Source organism: Ambystoma mexicanum, chromosome 14, assembly GCF_040938575.1.
Source record: "Ambystoma mexicanum isolate Mex_15411 chromosome 14, UKY_AmexF1_1, whole genome shotgun sequence".
NCBI classification, from domain to species: domain Eukaryota; kingdom Metazoa; phylum Chordata; class Amphibia; order Caudata; family Ambystomatidae; genus Ambystoma; species Ambystoma mexicanum.
The window spans coordinates 282,831,008-282,850,411 of record NC_090940.1 but is presented as its reverse complement, the minus strand read 5'-3'; the positions used below and the strand labels follow the sequence as shown (position 1 = coordinate 282,850,411).

At 47.0% G+C, this 19,404-nt stretch overlaps 1 protein-coding gene across 1 annotated transcript in view; it reads left to right on the top strand.

Moving 5' to 3' along the window:
* The window catches only part of POLE2 (DNA polymerase epsilon 2, accessory subunit), a 1,095,907-nt gene that overhangs the window by 198,135 nt on the left and 878,368 nt on the right, over positions 1-19,404 (top strand). Inside the window, exon 5 of the mRNA XM_069637399.1 lies at positions 15,448-15,541. Coding sequence (XP_069493500.1) covers positions 15,448-15,541 — 94 coding nt within the window. The remainder of the gene's footprint in view (positions 1-15,447; positions 15,542-19,404) is intronic.

Sequence of the window (19,404 nt, the reverse complement as noted above, 5' to 3'; positions counted from 1 at the left end):
TAACCACTGGGTTTGGAGAGTATGTTTCATAGTTAGTGACTTTTAAATGGAGGTTGCATCGATATTCTCTCTCCCTTCCTGTCAACCCACACACTATCCAAAAATCCACCATCAACTAATTCTTCATTCATCAGATGAAATCTAGCAGCATCTGCAATTTCAAAATGGGCTTAGCAGATCCTCTTACCCTCCTTGCAGCATTCCACATGAAGCAAGGCATCTCATTACACCAGTGTGCCATACAGCTCTAACTCAAGTTGCTTTTATCCTAGTTAGATATAAAGATTAGTATCTCAAAGTGAACCCCATAAATACTAATTGTGTGCTTCTCAAGCTATCCTCAGCCACTATTCAATGCTTGGCTTTACCTGAGAATGGGTTTCCTCACTGTGTTTTCACGAATGCAACATTTATGGGCATAACGTATATCTGATTCTCTCCATCAAGGATAAAAGTGAAGTGAAATCAAGGAGCAACTAACTGATCTTCTACTGGAAAATCAAACATTTCCTCCCACCCAGCAGCTTCTGCTCAACAGTTCAAGCCCTTGTTGTTTCTCCCCTTCAAAGGAGTAATGCCTCCCTCACTCAAAGCCGACTTTACCCTTTATGCTCCCTTAAGACAGTCTTCCTTTCTGCTGCATGTCTGGTCTATTCCCTGTAAACATGACCAATGTCACCCCCACACCGAAAGAAAGCAGTTGCTTAAATGTTCTGTGTACCATTTACTAAGTCCTCAACTCCTTGAAGCAAAATTACTTAAGAAAATAAATGTTGCCTGATGAACCCACACCGAGGCATGCAGTGCCATGTTACTGGAAAATCTTAAAGCTAACAAATAGATGACCAGGAAGCTGCTCTTCTTTGTATGTCGCCACCTTCTAACCCTCTACTTGTGCACTTGAGACTTGCTGTATCCCTGACGACATCTAGATTTATTTAATATTGTGCAATGTCTGGAGAAAGATCAAGCTTTTCGAATGGATTGTGTCCCCCCACGTATTCGTCATCTTAGATATCTTGTCTCCCAGCTCTGCTGCTTCTGAAAGAATTTTCACCAGAGGACGCTGTGCTCGAAGCTGCGGAGTTGTAGTCTCTCCAGGGCTGCCGTGAAGCGTCAACGTCATCCGCAGTATAAAGGGCTCGAGCCACGCCCCTTTGCTCAGTTCAGTTTTTCCAAGCACTGCTTCGTGTCACAAAACAGCACATTAGTTTTTCTTCGACGAAATGTCCTAGTCATCGACTCCAACCACACCCAAGACAGGTTTTAAAAAATGTGTAAAGTTTGGTAGAAAAATTTCGATTACCGACCCTCCTCATAATTGCCTTTGGTGTTTGAACCCTGACAATCGGGTCGATGAATGTGGTTCCTGTCAGGCTATGTCCAGTAAGGCTCTTCAGGAACGGAAAGGTAAGCTGGCGGTGGGGGAGGAATCTTATAAGTCTTTGAAAAGGCAAAGAGATTCAGGTGGGTCGAGTGGAAAGTCTCGACACGGGTCGAGGAGATCGAGGTCTAAGAGTCGCTCGAGGAAATCCTCCTCATCTTCATCCAAAAAATCGAAGAACAACGTCATAGATCTTCTTCCTCCTCGTCTGAGAGAAGGGTTATTTCCTATCCTCTCAAGCATGATTCCCCTAAAAAATGGGAGACCTTTAGGGCTTTAATGCTTAACGTTTTTGAGAAAGCGGGCCAGACACCCTCGAAAAAGCAGCGTGAAGAGCATGCCCCTGCCCACTCCAAAGGTGACAGAGGGAGATCAAAAACTAAGCACGCGAGATCCGACAAAAAGTCGAGGGTGTCATTGGAGGAAAGTTCTGTGACACCTCATGAAAAAAGAGTAAAACCACTGGTGCATAAATTGGGGGTAACCAAGGACAAAATGGCATCCTTGTCGAAGTCAAATATCGACTCGACGCAGCCTTCAACGACAGCGCCGAGGCCGCCATCGAAGATGGCGTCGAAACCTTCTGCGACAGTGTCGAGGCCTCCCTCAACGATGTTGAAGCCTCCTTCAAAAACGTTGAAGCCAGCGTCCATACCATCAATGCCTTTGTCGAGACATTCTTTAATCCCGATGCCAAAATCAATGCCTTTGTCTAAGCCTAGGTCAATGCCGCCCCTTTACCAGAAAAAATCTTCAATCCTCAACTCAGGCAAGAATTTTTCAGATTTATGTCCTCTATTTACGAGGAACAGTCCACTGAAGAGGATGTTACTTCAGCTGGGTTTAGATTTGGAACCAAGGAGGTTCCTGAGGAATTAGTAGACCAAAATTCTAAAATGGCTGATCTTTATGACTGCCTTCAGATAGCTAGTGGCCTAAATACTTCCCATGAAGTAGAATTTGATAGGCTAGACCCTGCAGATCATGCAGATCCTGGGTATAGAAACCTAATGGGAAGAGTCATTGACTTCATGGGATGGAAAACAGCTTACCCAAGATTCTACTAGGAAGGACGATATGACTGACATCCTTAATGAGGGACCTCAAAGGGACCCTGTCCCCCCTTACCATAAGGCACTGCAAAAAAGGGTGATGGCAACTTGGGATACCCCAGATTCTGGGCCTGCAGTAAATAAAATGTTTGTGGGAAGTACAGGCCATCCTCATCAGATCCTAAGTACCTGTCTAAGCATCCCTCGCAAGAGAGCTTGGTGGTACAAGCTGCAACCTCCACTAGGCAGTCAGTTTATCCTTCGATACCACCTGACGGGGATGACAAAAAAGTTGATGCTTGGGCCCGGAAAGTCTTCTCTTCGGGCAGCATGGCCCTTAAATCCACAAATGTAACTTGCACTTTGGCAAGATTTACATACACCCTGTGGGACTGTATGACATCAGTGGCTGAACACATCCCGGAGGGTGAGGAATGGGATGGTTTCCTGGCGATAGTGAAAGATGGAAAGGAGGCTATGGAGGACTGGACACTGCTTATGGTGTAAGCAGGTCCATGGCATCTAGCACGGTCCTACGCAGATTTGTATGGGTGAGGAAATCTGGCTTTGCGCCTGCTGTGCAGTCCTCATTACTCAATATGCCCTTTGACGGCTTGAGGCTGTTCTGCAAAAAGGCGGACGAGAGCTTGGAGAAGCTGTAGACCTCGAAAGCGGCAGCTAAATCACTTGGCGCCGCTATAAAACAGCCTCAGCAACACTCCTACGCAGGGTCATCTTCCTGGAGGTGACGTCCCTTTCGTTTCTACTCCTCTTTTGGAAGAGGGAGGAACATGCCAGTCAAAGAGGCCAACACAGAAAACCCTCTCGTGGTGGAAGATGGAAAAGTGCTAGACAAGCCCCAGCAGTGGGTACTTCCTCCTCAGCCGCTTCTGCAGCCGCTGCAAAGCCACTCCGAGGTCTTCACCCACACAGTATCTGAACGAATGGCAGGGCATTATGTCAAATGCCTGGGCGCTAGAGATAGTGCCACATGGTTACTGCCTTCCTTTTCATCAAAGACCTCAAGATCATCCACCGGGTGCCAATTCTGTCAAAATTCCAGACCGTTTCCTTGTGCAGGAGATTTCAACCCTGCTAGAGAAAGGTGCAATAGAACATGTACCTGTAGCGGAGAGGAACAAGGATTAGTACTCCGCATATTTTCTCATTCCCAAAAAGGACGGAGGATTAAGAGAAAGTTGAACAAATTCCTCAGGAAAGACGAGTTCAAGATGGTGACCGTTTCTCAGATCCTTCAGGCTCTTCAGCATCAGGACTGGCTGGTTTTGTTGGACCTTCAGGATGATTACTCTCATGTGCCAATCCATCTCAAGCACCGAAAGTACCTGAAGTTCGTGGTTAGCGGTTCTCACTATCAGTTTCTGCTATTTGGGCTGACCTCCGCCCAAGGGTTTTCACCAAGCTGATGGCTGTAGTGGCAGCAAGTATCAGGAGAGGGGGGATTCACGTCTACCCTTATCTGGACCATTGGCTAATCAGGGCAAGTTAACCTGAACGACCCCAGGAATGTCTGACCATGAACTGCCACTTCTTACACAGACTGGGCTTCTCCCTCAATTACAAGAAGTCACAAATGATTCCACTCCAATTCATCAGAGACGTCCTGGATACTTCCTCAGGGAAAGCCTTGCCTCCTGAGGAGAGAGCTTACCACATTCTGCAGATGGTAACAAAGTTTCAGAATGCCCAACATCTGCCGGCCTTCGATTTTCTAAGGTTGCTGGGCCTCATGGCATTCTGCATTTTTCTGGTGCCTGATTGAGAATGAGATCCCTTCAGTGGGCCCTCAGGACTCAATGGTCCCAATTTTCGGGGGAGATGTCAGATCTTCTGCAAGTCCTAGCCAGAGTGGCTCAAGATCTTCTATGGTGGGCTTGCAAGGAAAATATCCTCAAGGGAGAACGTTTTTGGCAACCATGGCCGGAGATAACGGTAGTGACGGACGCCTCACTCACAGGGTGGGGAGCCCACACCAACGATCTGACGATCAGCTGTCGTTGGTCTGCATCGGAGTCCAAACTACACATCAACCTTTTGGAGCTGAGGGCAATCAGACTAGCGCTGAATGCCTTTCTGCCCTCTGTTCGGGGAAAGAATGTCCTAATAATGACAGACAACACAGTGGCCATGTACTACCCCAACAAAAGAGGAGGCGTAAGATCACTTCCACTGTGCAGAGAGGCAATGCAGCTCTGGTTCTGGGCAAGGCAATAAGAAATCTCTCTGTTGGCCGTTCACCTGGCCGGAGAGCAGAGCACGGCGGTGGACACTCTGAGCAGGCAGAGCACAGTCTCCCACGAGTGGGAACTAGCTCAGGAAGTCCTTCTGGAGATCTTTGCCCTTTGGGGAACCCCTCAAGTGAATCTGTTCGTGACCGGGGCCAACCAGAAGTGCAAACTGTACTGCTCAAGGGAATTTCCCCCAGGAGGAGCTCTAGGGGACGTGTTTATGGTTGACTGGGTATTTCCACTCCTATATGCGTTTCCTCCAGTCCCTGTGATTCCTCGTGTAATCAGGAGGTTGAGAAAGTTCAGGAAAACCATGATCCTAATTAGCCCGGATTGGGCCAGGAGGATGTGCTACCCGGACCTTCTGGACATGTCCATCTGCCCTACAATACGTCTTCCACAATCGGAGGATCTTTTCTCGCAAGAGGAATGTCGGGTTCTCCATCCAGAGGTCAAGACACTTGGCCTACACGCTTGGTTTCTGAGAGGCTGAGATATAAGGATTGGGACTTCCCGGATTACGTAATGGAGATTTTGCTTTCAGCCAGGAGGCCAGCAACAAAATCCCTGTATCGGTGTCGTTGGAACAAGTTCACTATTTGGTGCAGGGATAAGAATGTGGACCCATTCTTATGTAATACTCCGACAGTACTTTCTTTCCTTTTACACTTAGCCAATTTGGGGATCCAAGTTGGCACTATTAAAGGATACTTAGGAGCGCTATCTATCTTCAAGCGCACCTCGGGAGAGGTGTCTTATTTTAAAATGCCTTTAGTTACCCAGGTTCTAAAAGGACTGAGAAATGTGTACCCTCCAATGCCTTTTCAGGTTCCCACCTGGGATTTAAATTTAGTTTTAAAGTTTCTAATGTGTGCCCCTTTTGAGCCTTTACATTCTTGCCCTTTAAGGCTCCTCACTTTGAAAACAATGTTGCTATTGGCTATAACATGAGTCCGCAGGGTGAGTGAGTTTCAGGCACTCTTGTAAGCCTCCTCACACCATTCTCCATAGGGACAAGGTCATTCTAAAGGTCTAACCATCCTTCTTACCTAAAATAGCCTCTGATTTCCACCTGTCACAGAAGATTACCTTACCTTATTTTTACCCTCCTCCATATGCAAGTAAAGAGGAGGAGAGACTGCACAGACTGGACCCAAAAAGGACTCTCTATATTTCTAGACTAGCAAATTTACGACAATGTGACCAACTTTTTGTTGGATATACTGGACACAAATTGGGCCTTGGAGTGTCTAAGCAAACTCTATCCAGGTTGATAATTCTAGCAATCTCAGAGTGCTACAAATTTGCTGGGAAGGAGCCTCCAGATGGGCTAAGGGCTCATTCAACCAGGGGCATGGCAACTTCCATGGCTCTTCAGCGGGGTGTTCCAGTGCAGGATATTTGTGCTGCGGCCACCTGGTTGTCAATGCACACTTTTGTGAAGCATTACTGCTTGGCCTCTACATCATATCAAGGAGGCTTATTTGCAAAAGCCATCCTTCATTCAGTCCATGATTGAAATTTCTGGTACTCCCTTCTCCAATTTCTTACTGCTTTGGGGGCCTATGTAAGATGAGGAATACATGGAAGGACACAATTCATTTGAAGAAAAAGTTACTTACCAACTGTAATGTTCTTTTGCCTGGATGTTCCTCCTACGTATTCCTCATTGACCCTCCCAACCTACCCCTCCGTACAGTTCACGCCAGTTGCACTTGAACTTCCTTAAGAGCCAAAGGACTTTGAAAACCTGATCAACTGATGCGACCATTAACACCGTAAAATCAGAACTGAGCTAACAGGTGCGCTTGAGCCCTTTATACTGCAAATGACATTGATGCTCGACAGTGGCCCTCGAGGTACTACAACTCCGCGGGTTCGAGCAAAGCGCCCTCCGGAAAACTTTTTCAGCGGAGCTGGGAGACAAAATATCTAAGATGAGGAATACGTGGGAGCAACATCCAATCGAAAGAACGTTTCAGTTGGTAAGTAACTTGTCCTTTTGTTGGGACACTGAAGACAAATGGTCCAAGCGTGGTCTACATTTCCTTTTCCCTCTTCATACATGTAAAAATACAGTATATTATTTAGATGTTGTTTGTTGGGTCTTATATTTGTTGAGTATAAATAAGTTTGGATTTCTGCACTAAGTGCAACGTTCCCTCTAATTATTTTCCTCAAAGTGCGGAAATGGTTGGCTTTCGTGCAAACATTGTCCATTTACGCAACTAAATAACAAGGTAAGCCACTTTGTGAGCATGTGTAGTTAGTGCGCCATTATCTCTGAAGAGTTTGCAAGGGAATTTCCCCTGCTCCAGCATTGGATCTTTCATGGATTCACATGCTGTGAATATTCCCCCTCGTCAGGCTGGGAACCTCGGTCATTTTAACTTAGCGTTTTCCTATGGAAATCTTCGACACTTCAGTGTCCTATCAATGTCCTTTTTGGGTGCTTTAGCCACCACCAATAGGACGTAGCGTATAAATAGCCCCGCCCCCGCGGCTTCCCTTCAGATTTCAACCGTCTCCAAAGTGTTGGGATTACCTCACGTTCGTTGTAATTTCTACACGTGTTGGTGCGTTTGGTGAAGATGTCTTCAGGAAAATCGTTGTTCCTGCCCTGTGCGACCTGCGGGCTGCAGAAAGTGTATGAGGGGGGCGGGCACATGGACTGCCTTTATTGCCCCTACCCCCATCTTTCGGCTGAATCTTGTGAGATCTGTAAGGGATTCTCCCAAAAGACGCTTAAGGACCGCAATCGGTGGTTGGTGTGCTGGCTGAATGAATGTACCTACCCTTCCTCGGAGGTTGGCTCGGTGCGTAGCTTGGCATCCGAGAGGCCAGCCCAAGTGGCAGACCATCGCCGGTCAGCATCAGCTGAGCCTCCGGCTAAAAAGTCCCGGCGTGTCGCAGTGGTCGGTGAGAGTGGTTGCCCCTCTTCAAGTAAACATCTGTCTAAAGGGAAGTCTTCGTCCAAGCATGGTTGGTTAGACCAGTCACGAGGATCTGGAAGTAAGAAGGAGTCTCAGTTGAAGGCCAAGAAAGACTCTTCGTCGAGACCCTCCTCTTCAGGTGACCATCACAAGCCCTCCTCCAGTAGAGTCCTCAAAACATCGGTCCCGTGGGGCCAAGCAGGCGGGATCGCCTGAGACATCTGCACCGCAGGCTGTAGTTCCTACTGCATCGTCGTCGTCGGGAGTCCTGTCGTCGACAATCCTGTTGTCAACTTCAATACCGTCGTCGACTGTGATGTCTACGGCTCCGGATACGAAAAAGAGACCCAATACTGTCGTTGTCGAGCAACTTGTTACTGATGAGGGAGGTGTGGCAGGCTTCTTCTTTTGACTCTAGTCTACTAGACACTATTCTACAGCAAGAAATTGCATCGGAAGCGGAGGACGATGGGGGATCCAGGTGCTGTCCACGTTACAATCTCTGTTGAACCAACTGGATTCCAGATTACCTCCACTGCACATAGCTCTGGTGGGGCCTACCGTCTATGCTGCAGATGTTCCTCCCCGTTCTACGGCTTCGGCTGAATTGCATTCACCCCTACAGGTGCCCAAAGATCGCCCACGTTCCCACCCTGAGCAGGGTGAGCTACCGGATTCTGAATCGGACAGTGGGCCTAGGGACACCATGTCCGATGGCTCGTCGTCGCTCTCGAGAGACCTGGCGTGGGATTCGGACACTGAAATGGAACCACCTCGTAGTCCGGCTTAGCCTCCCCCTCCTGATGATGTGGGGGCGTTTCATGCAATGATGGCTAAAGCATGTGCAGAGTTTGGGTTGGCTCCTGAGGAAGAGCGAAGGAGTGCTTCCTGTTTGACCACATGGGCAAGAGACGAAAAGCGGTGTTCTCCGTGCCAATCCTGGACCACGTGTGGCAGAAGGGCCTACGTACGATGCCACACTCCTTTTCTGAACCAGCTATCAAAGGGAGGCTGGAGAAGAAGTTTAAGGCCCTGGAATCGGCACCGAAGTGCCTGGTTTTACAGCCAACTCCTGAGTCTGTAGTTTCAGCGGCTGCTAGCCGAAAAGCCAGGAGTCAGCACAAATGTACCACCCCTCCTGATAACATGGCCAGGAGACAAGATGCCTTTGGTAAGAAGGTTTTGACCGTGGGAGTGACAACGGTGAAGGCGGCCAATTCTCTAGCAATCATGGCTTGCTAGGATCGTGAGATGTGGCATTGGTTCTACCGGAGGAACAGCTTAAAGCGGCTATGATGTTGGTACGTGAAGGGGAGGAGGCATCCAATCATAGCATTAACATTGCGGCTGGACTTGGCAGAATCTGGCTTTAAACAGATCAACAACGGCGTAGTACTGCGTCGACAGGCTTGGCTTAAGTGCACAGACTTTCGCCCAGAGGTGCACTATAAAGTTCTGGACATGCCATGCGAGGGGGAGTAGTTGTGTGGGGAGAAAATTGATGAGACCCTTAAGGGTATGAAAGAGGACTCTGAGACTGCCAAGTCGTTAGGAGCCTTGCAGAGTGGGCGCTCGTTTCGTCCCTTTCGTGGGGGATCGGGAAATACTCAATTTGCGTCCCCCAGAGATCGAGGCTATGGGCGATCAGGTTACTCCTCTCAGGGGTATAGGAGGTCAGCACAGTTGATGCAAAAAAGTAGAGATTTTCAGGCGTCCAGGAAAAGAGCGGGGCAGGCCTCTTCCTCCAGAGGGATGCAGGCTAAGCCACAGCAATGACTATCATGGGGAAAGTTTGCAGGGGGGCAGGGTGGCACTACACGTGGACGAGTGGTGCAAGATCACAACAGACCGTTTGGTGTTGGACACGGTGCGAATGGGCCACTCCTTGGAGTTCCAAGTGTTCCCCTAACTCCATTCTTCCGGTGCATACCATAAAACCCTGCCTTCACATTCTTCGACAAGAGGTGTTACTTATGCCGTAGAAAGGAGCTATAGAATTGGTTCCGGTAGCCGAGAAAGGCCAGGGGGTTTATTCCCGGAACTTTGTGGTATGGAAGCCCAATGGCAAGTGGTGGCCCATACTGGATCTTGGGGCGTTGAACAAGACTCTGCAACACCTGAAGTTCAAGATGCTCACACTTCAGGAGGTTGTTCGGTCTGTACAACCGGGCGAGTATCTGGCCTCGTTGGATCTACAGGATGCATATTTTCATATCCGTATGTGTCGACGGCAACGCAAATTCCTGTGGTTTGTCGTGGGAGAAGATCACTACCAGTTTCTAGTGCTTCCGTTCGGATTAAAGTCGTCCCCCAGGACGTTTACAAAATGTCTAGCCCCATTGGTGGCCTGGCTCCGACGGGAAGGTCATCATGTTTACCTATACCTGGACGACTGGCTGGTACGCAGTTCATCGCCGGGGGAGGCGCAGGAACGTTTCGATGCTACCATGCAGCTGTTGCAACGGCTAGGCTTCGGCGTGAACTTCGAGATGTCCTTTCTGTCGCCTCCCAAGGACTTGGTTTTTCTGGGGGCACAGTTTCAAACTCAGCTGGAGCATGTGAGGCCCTCGGACGAGAGGGGTTTTGAAGCTAAAGAAAAAAGCAGCAGAGTGGGAGATCGGCGCAAGGGTGTCCGTCCGGACCTACATGTCACTGTTGGGGTCTATGGGTCCTGCATTCCATTGGTGAAAAACTGTTGCCTCTTCATGAGGCCAGTACAGGAATTCCTCGCCGACCGTTGGGCTCAAAGTCGCGGATTGTGGTCCGACAAGGTGGTCATCAACGGTAATCTGGTGGAAGCGCTTCGATGGTGGCTGTGCTCGGACAGTCTGGTTCGGGGCATGCCGTTGCTGGAATCGGAATTCCATTTTACAATTGTGACGGATGCCTCTCAAACAGGATGGGCGGCGCATCTCGAGGACTCGCAGGTCCATGGCCTGTGGTCTTGGGTGGAGTCGCTTTTCCACATCAATGTGCTCGAGTTGAGAGCGGTACATTGAGCCCTGAAATCTTTTCTGCCACGCATACGCGGGTCGGTGGTGAGGGTGTTGACGGACAATACCACCACAATGTTTTACCTCAGGAAACAAGGGGGCACGTATTCCAGGGTGCTGTTAAAGGAAGTACAAGACCTCTGGCATTGTGACCTTTCATCTGCCAGGAGTGTTGAATGTGCAAGCGGATCCGCTCAGCAGGGAGGTGAGCCAACTACACGAGTGGCAGCTGACGAAGCAGCAGGTGTCCATGCTCTTCCGGAAGTGGGGCCTTCCTTCGTTGGATCTCTTCGCAACGAGGGAGAACAATCAGTGCAAGGATTTTGCCAGCAGGTGGGCTCATCTCGAGTCTCTAGGGAATGCGTTCTCGTTCCAGTGGACAGACCGGTTCGCTTATGTATTTCCTCCGTTTCCACTCAGTGGATTCGGAGATGCTCATGCCGTGTGATGCTGGTGGCTCCATTCTGGGCCAGGCAGAAGTGGTTCTCGGATCTCTTTCATCTGTCTGTGGCGGAGCCGATTCAGTTGGCAGTGATGCCGGGCCTGCTGTCTCAGGACAAGGACACTGTCTGGCACCACCATCCATGCTCTCTCAGCCTGATGGCTTGGCTCCTGACTTCTCCGTGTTTGGCCTGCTAAAGCTTTCTGGTGACTGTCGGCGCATTTTGGAGGCAGCAAGGGCTCCTTCCGCGAATGCCTCCTATGCGTGTAAATGGAAAAGGTTTTGTGTGTGTCGTAAAGGCCAACCTGGGATGGACCCTTTGAACATTTTGCTGGAGAAAGTTTTACCATACTTATTGCAGTTGGCAGAAAAGGGTCTGGCATTAACCTCAATAAAGGTACACTTGGCAGCAATTTCTAGATTCACTCGGAAACGGCATGCAAAACTGTTCAGTGATCGTCTCATCAAGCATTTCTTGAAGGGATTGTTTCGGACCTTTCCTCCAGTCAAAACGTTTCCTCCGGGGTGGAGTCTTAATGTGGTTCTGTCAGGTCTGATGAAGCATCCGTTTGAACCAATGTCGTCAACGCCTTTGCGGTTTTGTCTTGGGAGGTGGCTTTTCTGGTGGCCATTACTTCGGCCAGAAGGATGTCTGAGTTGCAAGCTTTGGTTGTGGACCCTCCATACTTAAGGTTCTTCAAGGACAAGGTGGTGTTGGCTACTAGTCCACACTTTATCCAACTAAATTGCCAACCACATTTCATAAACTCTCTTCTATTGTGTTGCCCTCGTTCTTTACTTCAGCCTCCACGCCTGCAGAACGGGCTTTGCATTCGCTGGATGTCAAGAGGGCGTTGAAATTTTATTTGAATCGTACTCGAGTTCAGACTTTCCTAACAGCTGTTTGTGGTTTATGGACCATCCGTCTAGGGACAGGCAATCTCCAAGCAAGGACTTTCTCACTGGGTGTCATCTGCTATCTCATTCTGCCACACTAAAGCTGGGAAACCTTTGGAAAGGAATCCAAGGGCACACTCGACGAGGTCTACAGCTTTGTCGACGGCATTATGGTCGGGGATTCCGCTGGTGGACATTTGCCAGGCGGCCTCCTGGGCGGTGACGCATACCTTTACTCGACTTTACTGTCTGGAGCAGAAGCATGGTGAGGATGCGCAGGTGGGACGGGCGGTAGTTCAAAGCCTGTTTTAATAAGGTAGACCCTGGAGCTTCGGGGTGTTTTTGTTTGAACTTGAGCACTGATGGGTTTCCTGGTCTCATGTATGTGATCCTGGTTCTGTATTGGTTTGCCTTTGCACTCCGCCATGCATGTTTAGTACTGCTATGTAATCTATTCACAGCATGTGAATCCATGAAAGATCCAATGCTGGAGCAGGGAGTAGTTTCTTACCTATAACTCCATTTCTCCAGCGTTGGTATCTTTCATGGATTCATATGCGCCCGCCGGCCGCCCCTGCAGGCAAACCTGGTTCGGGTTGCCTCTACTTTGGAGGTTAAAATCTGAAGGGAAGTCGCGGGGGCGGGGCTATTTATACCCTACGTCCTATCGGTGGTGGCTAAAGCACCCAAAAAGGACAGTGATAGGACACTGAAGTGTCGAAGTTTTCCATAGGAAAACGCTAAATTAAAATGACCGAGGGTCCCAGCCCGACGACGGGGAATATTCACAGCATGTGAATCCATGAAAGATACTAACGCTGGAGAAATGGAGTTACAGGTAAGAAACTACTCCCTTCCGGAACCATTGCAATTCACGTTACAGCACTGTTATATGCAATTATAAAGGTAGCGCATTAACCAGTCCAAATATGCATGCACATGAAAAGTATTGCTTGCGAAGTATACAATTTGTTACGACTATTCATTTGTTGACACTGCTCAAAGACAATGCAGAAACTGTTTTATGTCATTGGAACACATGATACCATTCCAAAAGTTCCAGTTTATATCGGAGCAGTCCTGGATACTTCCTTGGGCAAAGCCTCGCCTCCCGAGGTGAGAGCTCTCCACATTCTGCAGATGGTAACAAAGTTCCAAAATGCCCAACATCTGCCGCCCTTCGATTTTCTGAGGTTGCTCGGTCTCATGGCATCCTGCATATTTCTGGTGCCAGAGGCCCAATTGAGGATGAGTTCCCTTCTATGGGCTCTCAGAACTCTGTGGTCCCAAACTATGTCAGATCTTCTACAAGTTCCAAGCATAGTTGCTCAAGACCTTCTTTGGTGGGCTTGCAATGACAACATTCTCAAGGGAGAATCGTTTTGGCAACCATGGCCGGAGATAACTGTAGTGACGGACGCCTCACTCACGGGGTGGGGAGCCCACACCAACGATCTGACAATAAGCAGATGTTGGTCTCCATCGGAGTCCAAACTACACATCAACCTGTTGGAGCGGAGTGCAATCAGACTAGCGCTGAAGGCCTTCCTGCCCTCTGTATGGGGAAAGAATGTCCTGATAATGACAGACAGCACGGTGGCCATGTACAACCTCAACAAGAGAGGAGGAGTAGGGTCACTACCATTGTGCAGAGAGGCAATGCAGCTCTGGTTCTGGGCAATACGAGAAGGGATCTCTGTCGACAGTTCACCTAGCCAGAGAGCAGAACACGGCGGCAGACGCTCTGAGCAGGCAGAGCACAGTGTCCCACAAGTGGGAACTAGCTCAGGAAGTCCTTCAAGAGATCTTCACCCTTTGGGGAACCACTCAAGTGGATCTGTTTGCGGCCAGGGTCAACCGGAAGTGCGAACAGTACTGCTCAAGGGAATTTCCTCCGAGAGGAGCTCTAGGAGACGTGTTCGTGGTGGACTGGAAGTTTCCACTTCTGTACACGTTTCCGCAAGTGCCTGTGATTCCTCATGTAATCAGGAGGTTGAGAAAGTTCAGGAGAACCATGATCCTAATTGCCCCGAATTGGGCCAGGAGAACGTTGTACCCATACCTTCTGGACATGTCCATCTGCCCTCCAATAAGTCTTCCACAAAGAGAGGATCTTCTCTCGCAAGAGGAAGGTCGGGTTCTCCATCCAGAGGTCAAGACACTCAACCTTCATGCATGATTTCTGAGAGGTTGAGATACAAGGATTGGGATCTTCCGGATGACGTAATGGAGATTTTGCTTTCGGCCAGAAGGCCAGCAACTAAATCCCTGTGCCGGTGTCGTTGGAATAAATTCAGTAACTGGTGCAGGGATAAGGATGTGGACCCTTTCAATCTGGCACCCCAATGGTGCTTTCTTTTCTATTGCATCTAGCCAATCTGGGGCTCCAGATCGGAACAATTAAAGGATATCTTGCTGCGCTGTCCATTTTCCAGCTCTCCTCGGAAGAGGTTTCCTACTTCAAAATTCCATTAGTCATTCAATTCCTGAAAGGGCTCATTAATGTGTACCGTCCAGTCCCTTTTCATGTCCCGATTCGGAATTTAAATCTTGTACTTAAGTTTCTAACTTGTATACCTTTTGAGCCTCTGCATTCCTGTCACTTGAGACATCTAACATTAAAAACTATCCTTCTTGTGGCCTTAACATCAGCCCGCAGGGTTTGTGAGTTGCTGACGCTCTCATCCAAACCTCTGTACACTACTTTTCACAAGGACAAAGGTTAAACCTTCTTTCTTACCAAAAGTAGTTTCTGACTTTCACTTGTAATAAATCAAAATCCTATTACCAACGTTTTACCCTCCTCCTCATTTTGGCAAAGAGGAGGAGAGGTTTCATAGACTGGACCCATAAAGGGCTCTCAGTTTTTATATATCAAGAATGTCAAAATTGTGTCAGGATGACCAACTTTTTGTAGGTTATACTGGCCATAAATTAGCAAGTTTTACTAAGAGGAGGAGCTGTATTGTCACATGCCATCAAAATATATGTCAACAGAGAACCAAGCCATGGAGGAAGGATACATTAAACCAGTCCACAGAATTGTGAGCTAGAGTCTGTTCTTTTTAGAACAGAAGCGGGCAGAAAGGTCAAACGGGAATATGAACACATCCTTGCGACGATAACCACCATTGCACGGCTACTGACAATAACTGTTTGGGTAGTGCAATGTGGGGGGGGGATGTTTTGCTGGAGTGGCCTGGATGCCATCCTGGATTTTCTTGATCTTTGTCTCAGAGGAACAAATGTTTTCAGAATGCAAGGGTAGTATGAGGAGAATGTTTTCATAGTTTTACTTAACTCACAGAAATGTTTGAAAAGCTTGATTCTCTTGTTTGCTCTCTGTCCTACACGAGTGGTATAATTGGCCCTCATTGATCAGCTTGTGATATGTAACCATATGGGGTTTACATCGGCTAGATCAGTCTCAATGTTTGCTAAACACCATTTTTGGTATGTGAGTTTTTTTCATTGAAGTAATGTTTCATGTTTTTCAGTTTGGCAATGACCAGCCACCCAGTTCCGCACTTGTTTGGAACAGCGAAGGACAAAGCTGAGCTATTTCGTGAGCGGTATACAATCTTACAACAGGTGAGGCAGAGGGAGGATATCCTGTATGTCTAGGTACACAAAAAAGCAATCTGTTTTTCTGTTGTAAGAGAGAGAATAATTATTTTAAACAAATATTGTAAATATTTATTTTTCGTTACCAATTGGCCATCTTTCTATATTGTACTAAATTCACCAATGGAAATTACCATTTGGTGGCAGTTAAGTAACGATTTGTGATGTCGTGATATTTATATCTTCACTTTTTATCATTAGAACACAATCATTCTTTTATATCTTACTAAGGGTGAGTAGTTAACCCTTAAGTCATTAAGAATCTGAATTCTGTCTAGGACCCTGAAAATAGGGCTTGTTGACATGATCATGATGCTCGTCTGTGTTGTACTTATTGTTTTAGAAATCTCTTCTGATGAGCCTGCATGAAAGTGGTGAAACACGTGTAGAGAGACAAAATGTGTTAACCAAAATGGGAAACTGTATCAAAATGATAAAAATCTGAATGTGAAATTTGAAACTAATATTTGGGAAATTGGACAAAATAAAGAAACTGAGTAAAAGTTGAAGAATACTTGACTGTTCATTCGAAGCACCTGTTAATGTATCGGGATTGTGATTTATTGCCATCTGGCGCATAAGGATAATACCCATTGGCAACGAAAAAATATCTTAGCTATTAGGCAGTCAAAATAGCGGTATACACCTATGCTGACAACTGATGACTAGTGAACTGTAGACTCGCTGTGTGGCTAGTTTTTCTCGAATCCAAATTTTAGAAAATTGTAAATATATATATTATATATTCTTCGCTTAAGGGAAGGAAAACCTGCCACCAATCAAATGACGTGTGTATGTTTGTGGAACAGTAACTTCATAGAAGAATTGACAGTTGTGGCCGGCGGACAAAACGTGTGGCACAAGGAGTCTAGTTTTAACCTTGGTTTATTGTTAATCCAGTGGTGGGACAAACACCTTTGGGGACTATGGGTCAAACTAGAAGGTGTTTGGTCTTTTCCTAATAGGGATAGTGGTCTCCCTCGTGTTCTTTACTCGCAACAATGTTTTGGAATACAGTGTCCAGCAGGATTCTTTTTAACTACCTCGATCACAGGGATATATCGCCCAGCAGGTACTTGATTCTCAGTAACGGTCTCATGAATATTGACATTTCACTTTCAAAGGGATATTCTGACTATTAAGGATATAGTGCCCAGCTCACTTGGTCCTGTATAGTCTCTGTCCCTCCCCCCCCCTCCCTTTCTGCCTCTCACTCCCCCTCCCTATCTCTCATGGTCTGCTCGCTCTTTGACAAATGCTTCCCTTGCCTTGCTGGGCTTTGGCCTTCTATCAACCACTAATTCTCCTACTCTCTGAAGTAGTATCCCATTAGTTTTGCTTTTACTAGTTTGTATGCAGGTTTTAGAATGGTCTGGTTGCTTAGTGTGTGGTGTTCCCCATTTGATGTAGGTCTTCATGCTTCCCAAGCCTTCATTAGGCTTGGCAGGCATTTTGAGTACATCCCAAATGCTGGTTCCTCTCCACTCTCCTGCAGCTCCTAGTCACTTCCAACAGCTTTGCACTCTGTACTGATGGACGTGCTGGGGTCATCACTAAGGTTTCCATTTCTTATCAGTCTGCAGGGATCCCTATTCAGGTATGGGACCTGCTGCTACATATTGTACCTTGCATTGAGCTTCATTCCCGCATCAATTTTCTAACATTACCCTGCAACGATCCCTTGTGGCATACAGGATCCTTTGGCGGTAGTTTCCTGGGCACAGACTTCCTAATCGGGTCTGTTGCTTACCACTGGGCCTTTTCTGCAAGTGTCTCACTATGTCTTCAAGGCCCAGCATGACATGGAACCCTGGGTATTGGGTTGCATGCTGTACCACTGGGTTAAAAGTGTCCTCTGTGCTCATGATCATGTTATTTTCTGATTCACCTTCCCAAGAGTGTATGTATGAACTGAGGATAGCTTTGTGAGGAGAGGACTGCGGTGTGTCTCCACTCCACACTAGAGCGATCTGGATCTATAACTCAGCTAATCAGATAGGTACAGTGACTTGGAGTGTACTCTGCAGCTTCCACCTTGTACTGACTAAAGTGAGCTCAAAGCACTGGTCTTATTTCCCTGGTATGCTGGCTTTTTGGGGCTGAAGAGTACACTCTTGTCACAGGAATGGAGATAAGGAGCTAACTTTTGTCACACAGTGTAATTCCTGTCATGAGTGACATCTTCAGTAGTAGTTATTGAAGCTCATAATCTGCATGCAAACCATTTTACATAAAACCACGCTAGAATCAATTAAATTACATAGGGCAGCACTGGCCAAACAATTGTTGGTCTTTGGTTAATCAAACATGCAATGCATTCACAAAACTGAACCCAACTGTGTTGTCAGACCCTAATTTTACCTTGAAATATACTACTTAAAAATCACGCTGGGTCTAATCTGTTATAGGACTGTTTTTGAACCCGCCTTCTCAGAATTCTTGCTTGAAGCCGGCATAAAGATTTTTCCTGTTTTCCCTCCCCCACCACCTTCTTGCTCATACTCTTCCATATGCCCAACCTTCATACCCACTTACTACCTTCTTGTTTTCTTATCCACTCTCCAAATAAGCACATTGAAGTTATAAAATGCGTATTGCGCTTAAGTGGACCGTGGTGAGGTGAGGTGGGGTTGGAGTGGCAAGGTTTGGATGAACTGAACGTTGTAATTGGTTAAATATAACCAAAAAAGTGTTCTTTGGACTGGATTAAAGAGAAAGTAGACTGGGAAAATACAGGTGGTAAAATGTACCCGAGTAGATATGAAAAAGATGACGTGATAAGCAAATATTGCCTGGAATTCACATTACTATTTGATTGAGCTTCATGCAAAAACTTTGCACATGCCTTTCCCTAAATTGAAATGGTGGTGATTAAACAATAGGTGGCTGTTTTGTATGTAGATGGAATTTTAACTGCTTCCAGAACAAGCGGTAGTTTGAATTGCTTAAGAAAAGAAACCAGTTGGCATGTCATTCCACAGTGTGGGGCCCTGACATTCTAATAAGAATACCTCTGTAGTGGGGCCTTTAAATCTGTGCAGTTAATGATGTGGTGGCTAAGATAAGGCTCCTTCCCAGCCTCAGTTTGCAGCAGACACAGATCAAGCTTCTTGTATTCTATAGCAAATACATAGCATACAGAGTGATCAGCAGGGAACACAGCCGGACAAGTGTTCAGGCAGTCGCACACAGATCTCTCTAGGGGCCCACCCCTAGAATGCCGGTTATATAGCATATCATAGGTAAACACTAATATGTTTAAGTACTTTCACAATGGGTGTGTTACTTGGCACAGTATTGCAGACATTTGGCAAGAACTGTTGACATCTCACTTGTGGCCTTGTGACGCAGCCCTGCGGGGACATCATGTTATATTATGAATAAGCAGCATTTGCAGAAACCCTACTGTTGTCCCCTAAATATGGGGCTAGTGCTATACTTATAGAGAATAACCGAAAGAGAAGTCTGACGTGTCCTCTGCCCTAGGAGGGGTTTGGGCCTGTCTGGGGTGCTGCATGCACAGGAAGCAGAGGGAGTTAGGGGGAGGTGACATGGAGGGTCTGAGGCCTAACTGTATGGGAGAGCCTAATGGAGCTTAAGATAGCATAACATTGCATAACATAACAGCAATCCTGCCACATCAATTATGTTCTTATTCATGGAAGAAAGCCTGGCTCAGGCATGCACCATACATGCACGTTCTTTTGAAACTTAGCAACAGGACCATAACTGAATGCGTAACCTCACTTGAGACTCCATGTATTTTCTAAACAAACGTGATTTCCACCTGGGTAGGATTGAAAGAGTGTTTATCTGAAGCCTCTAAACTT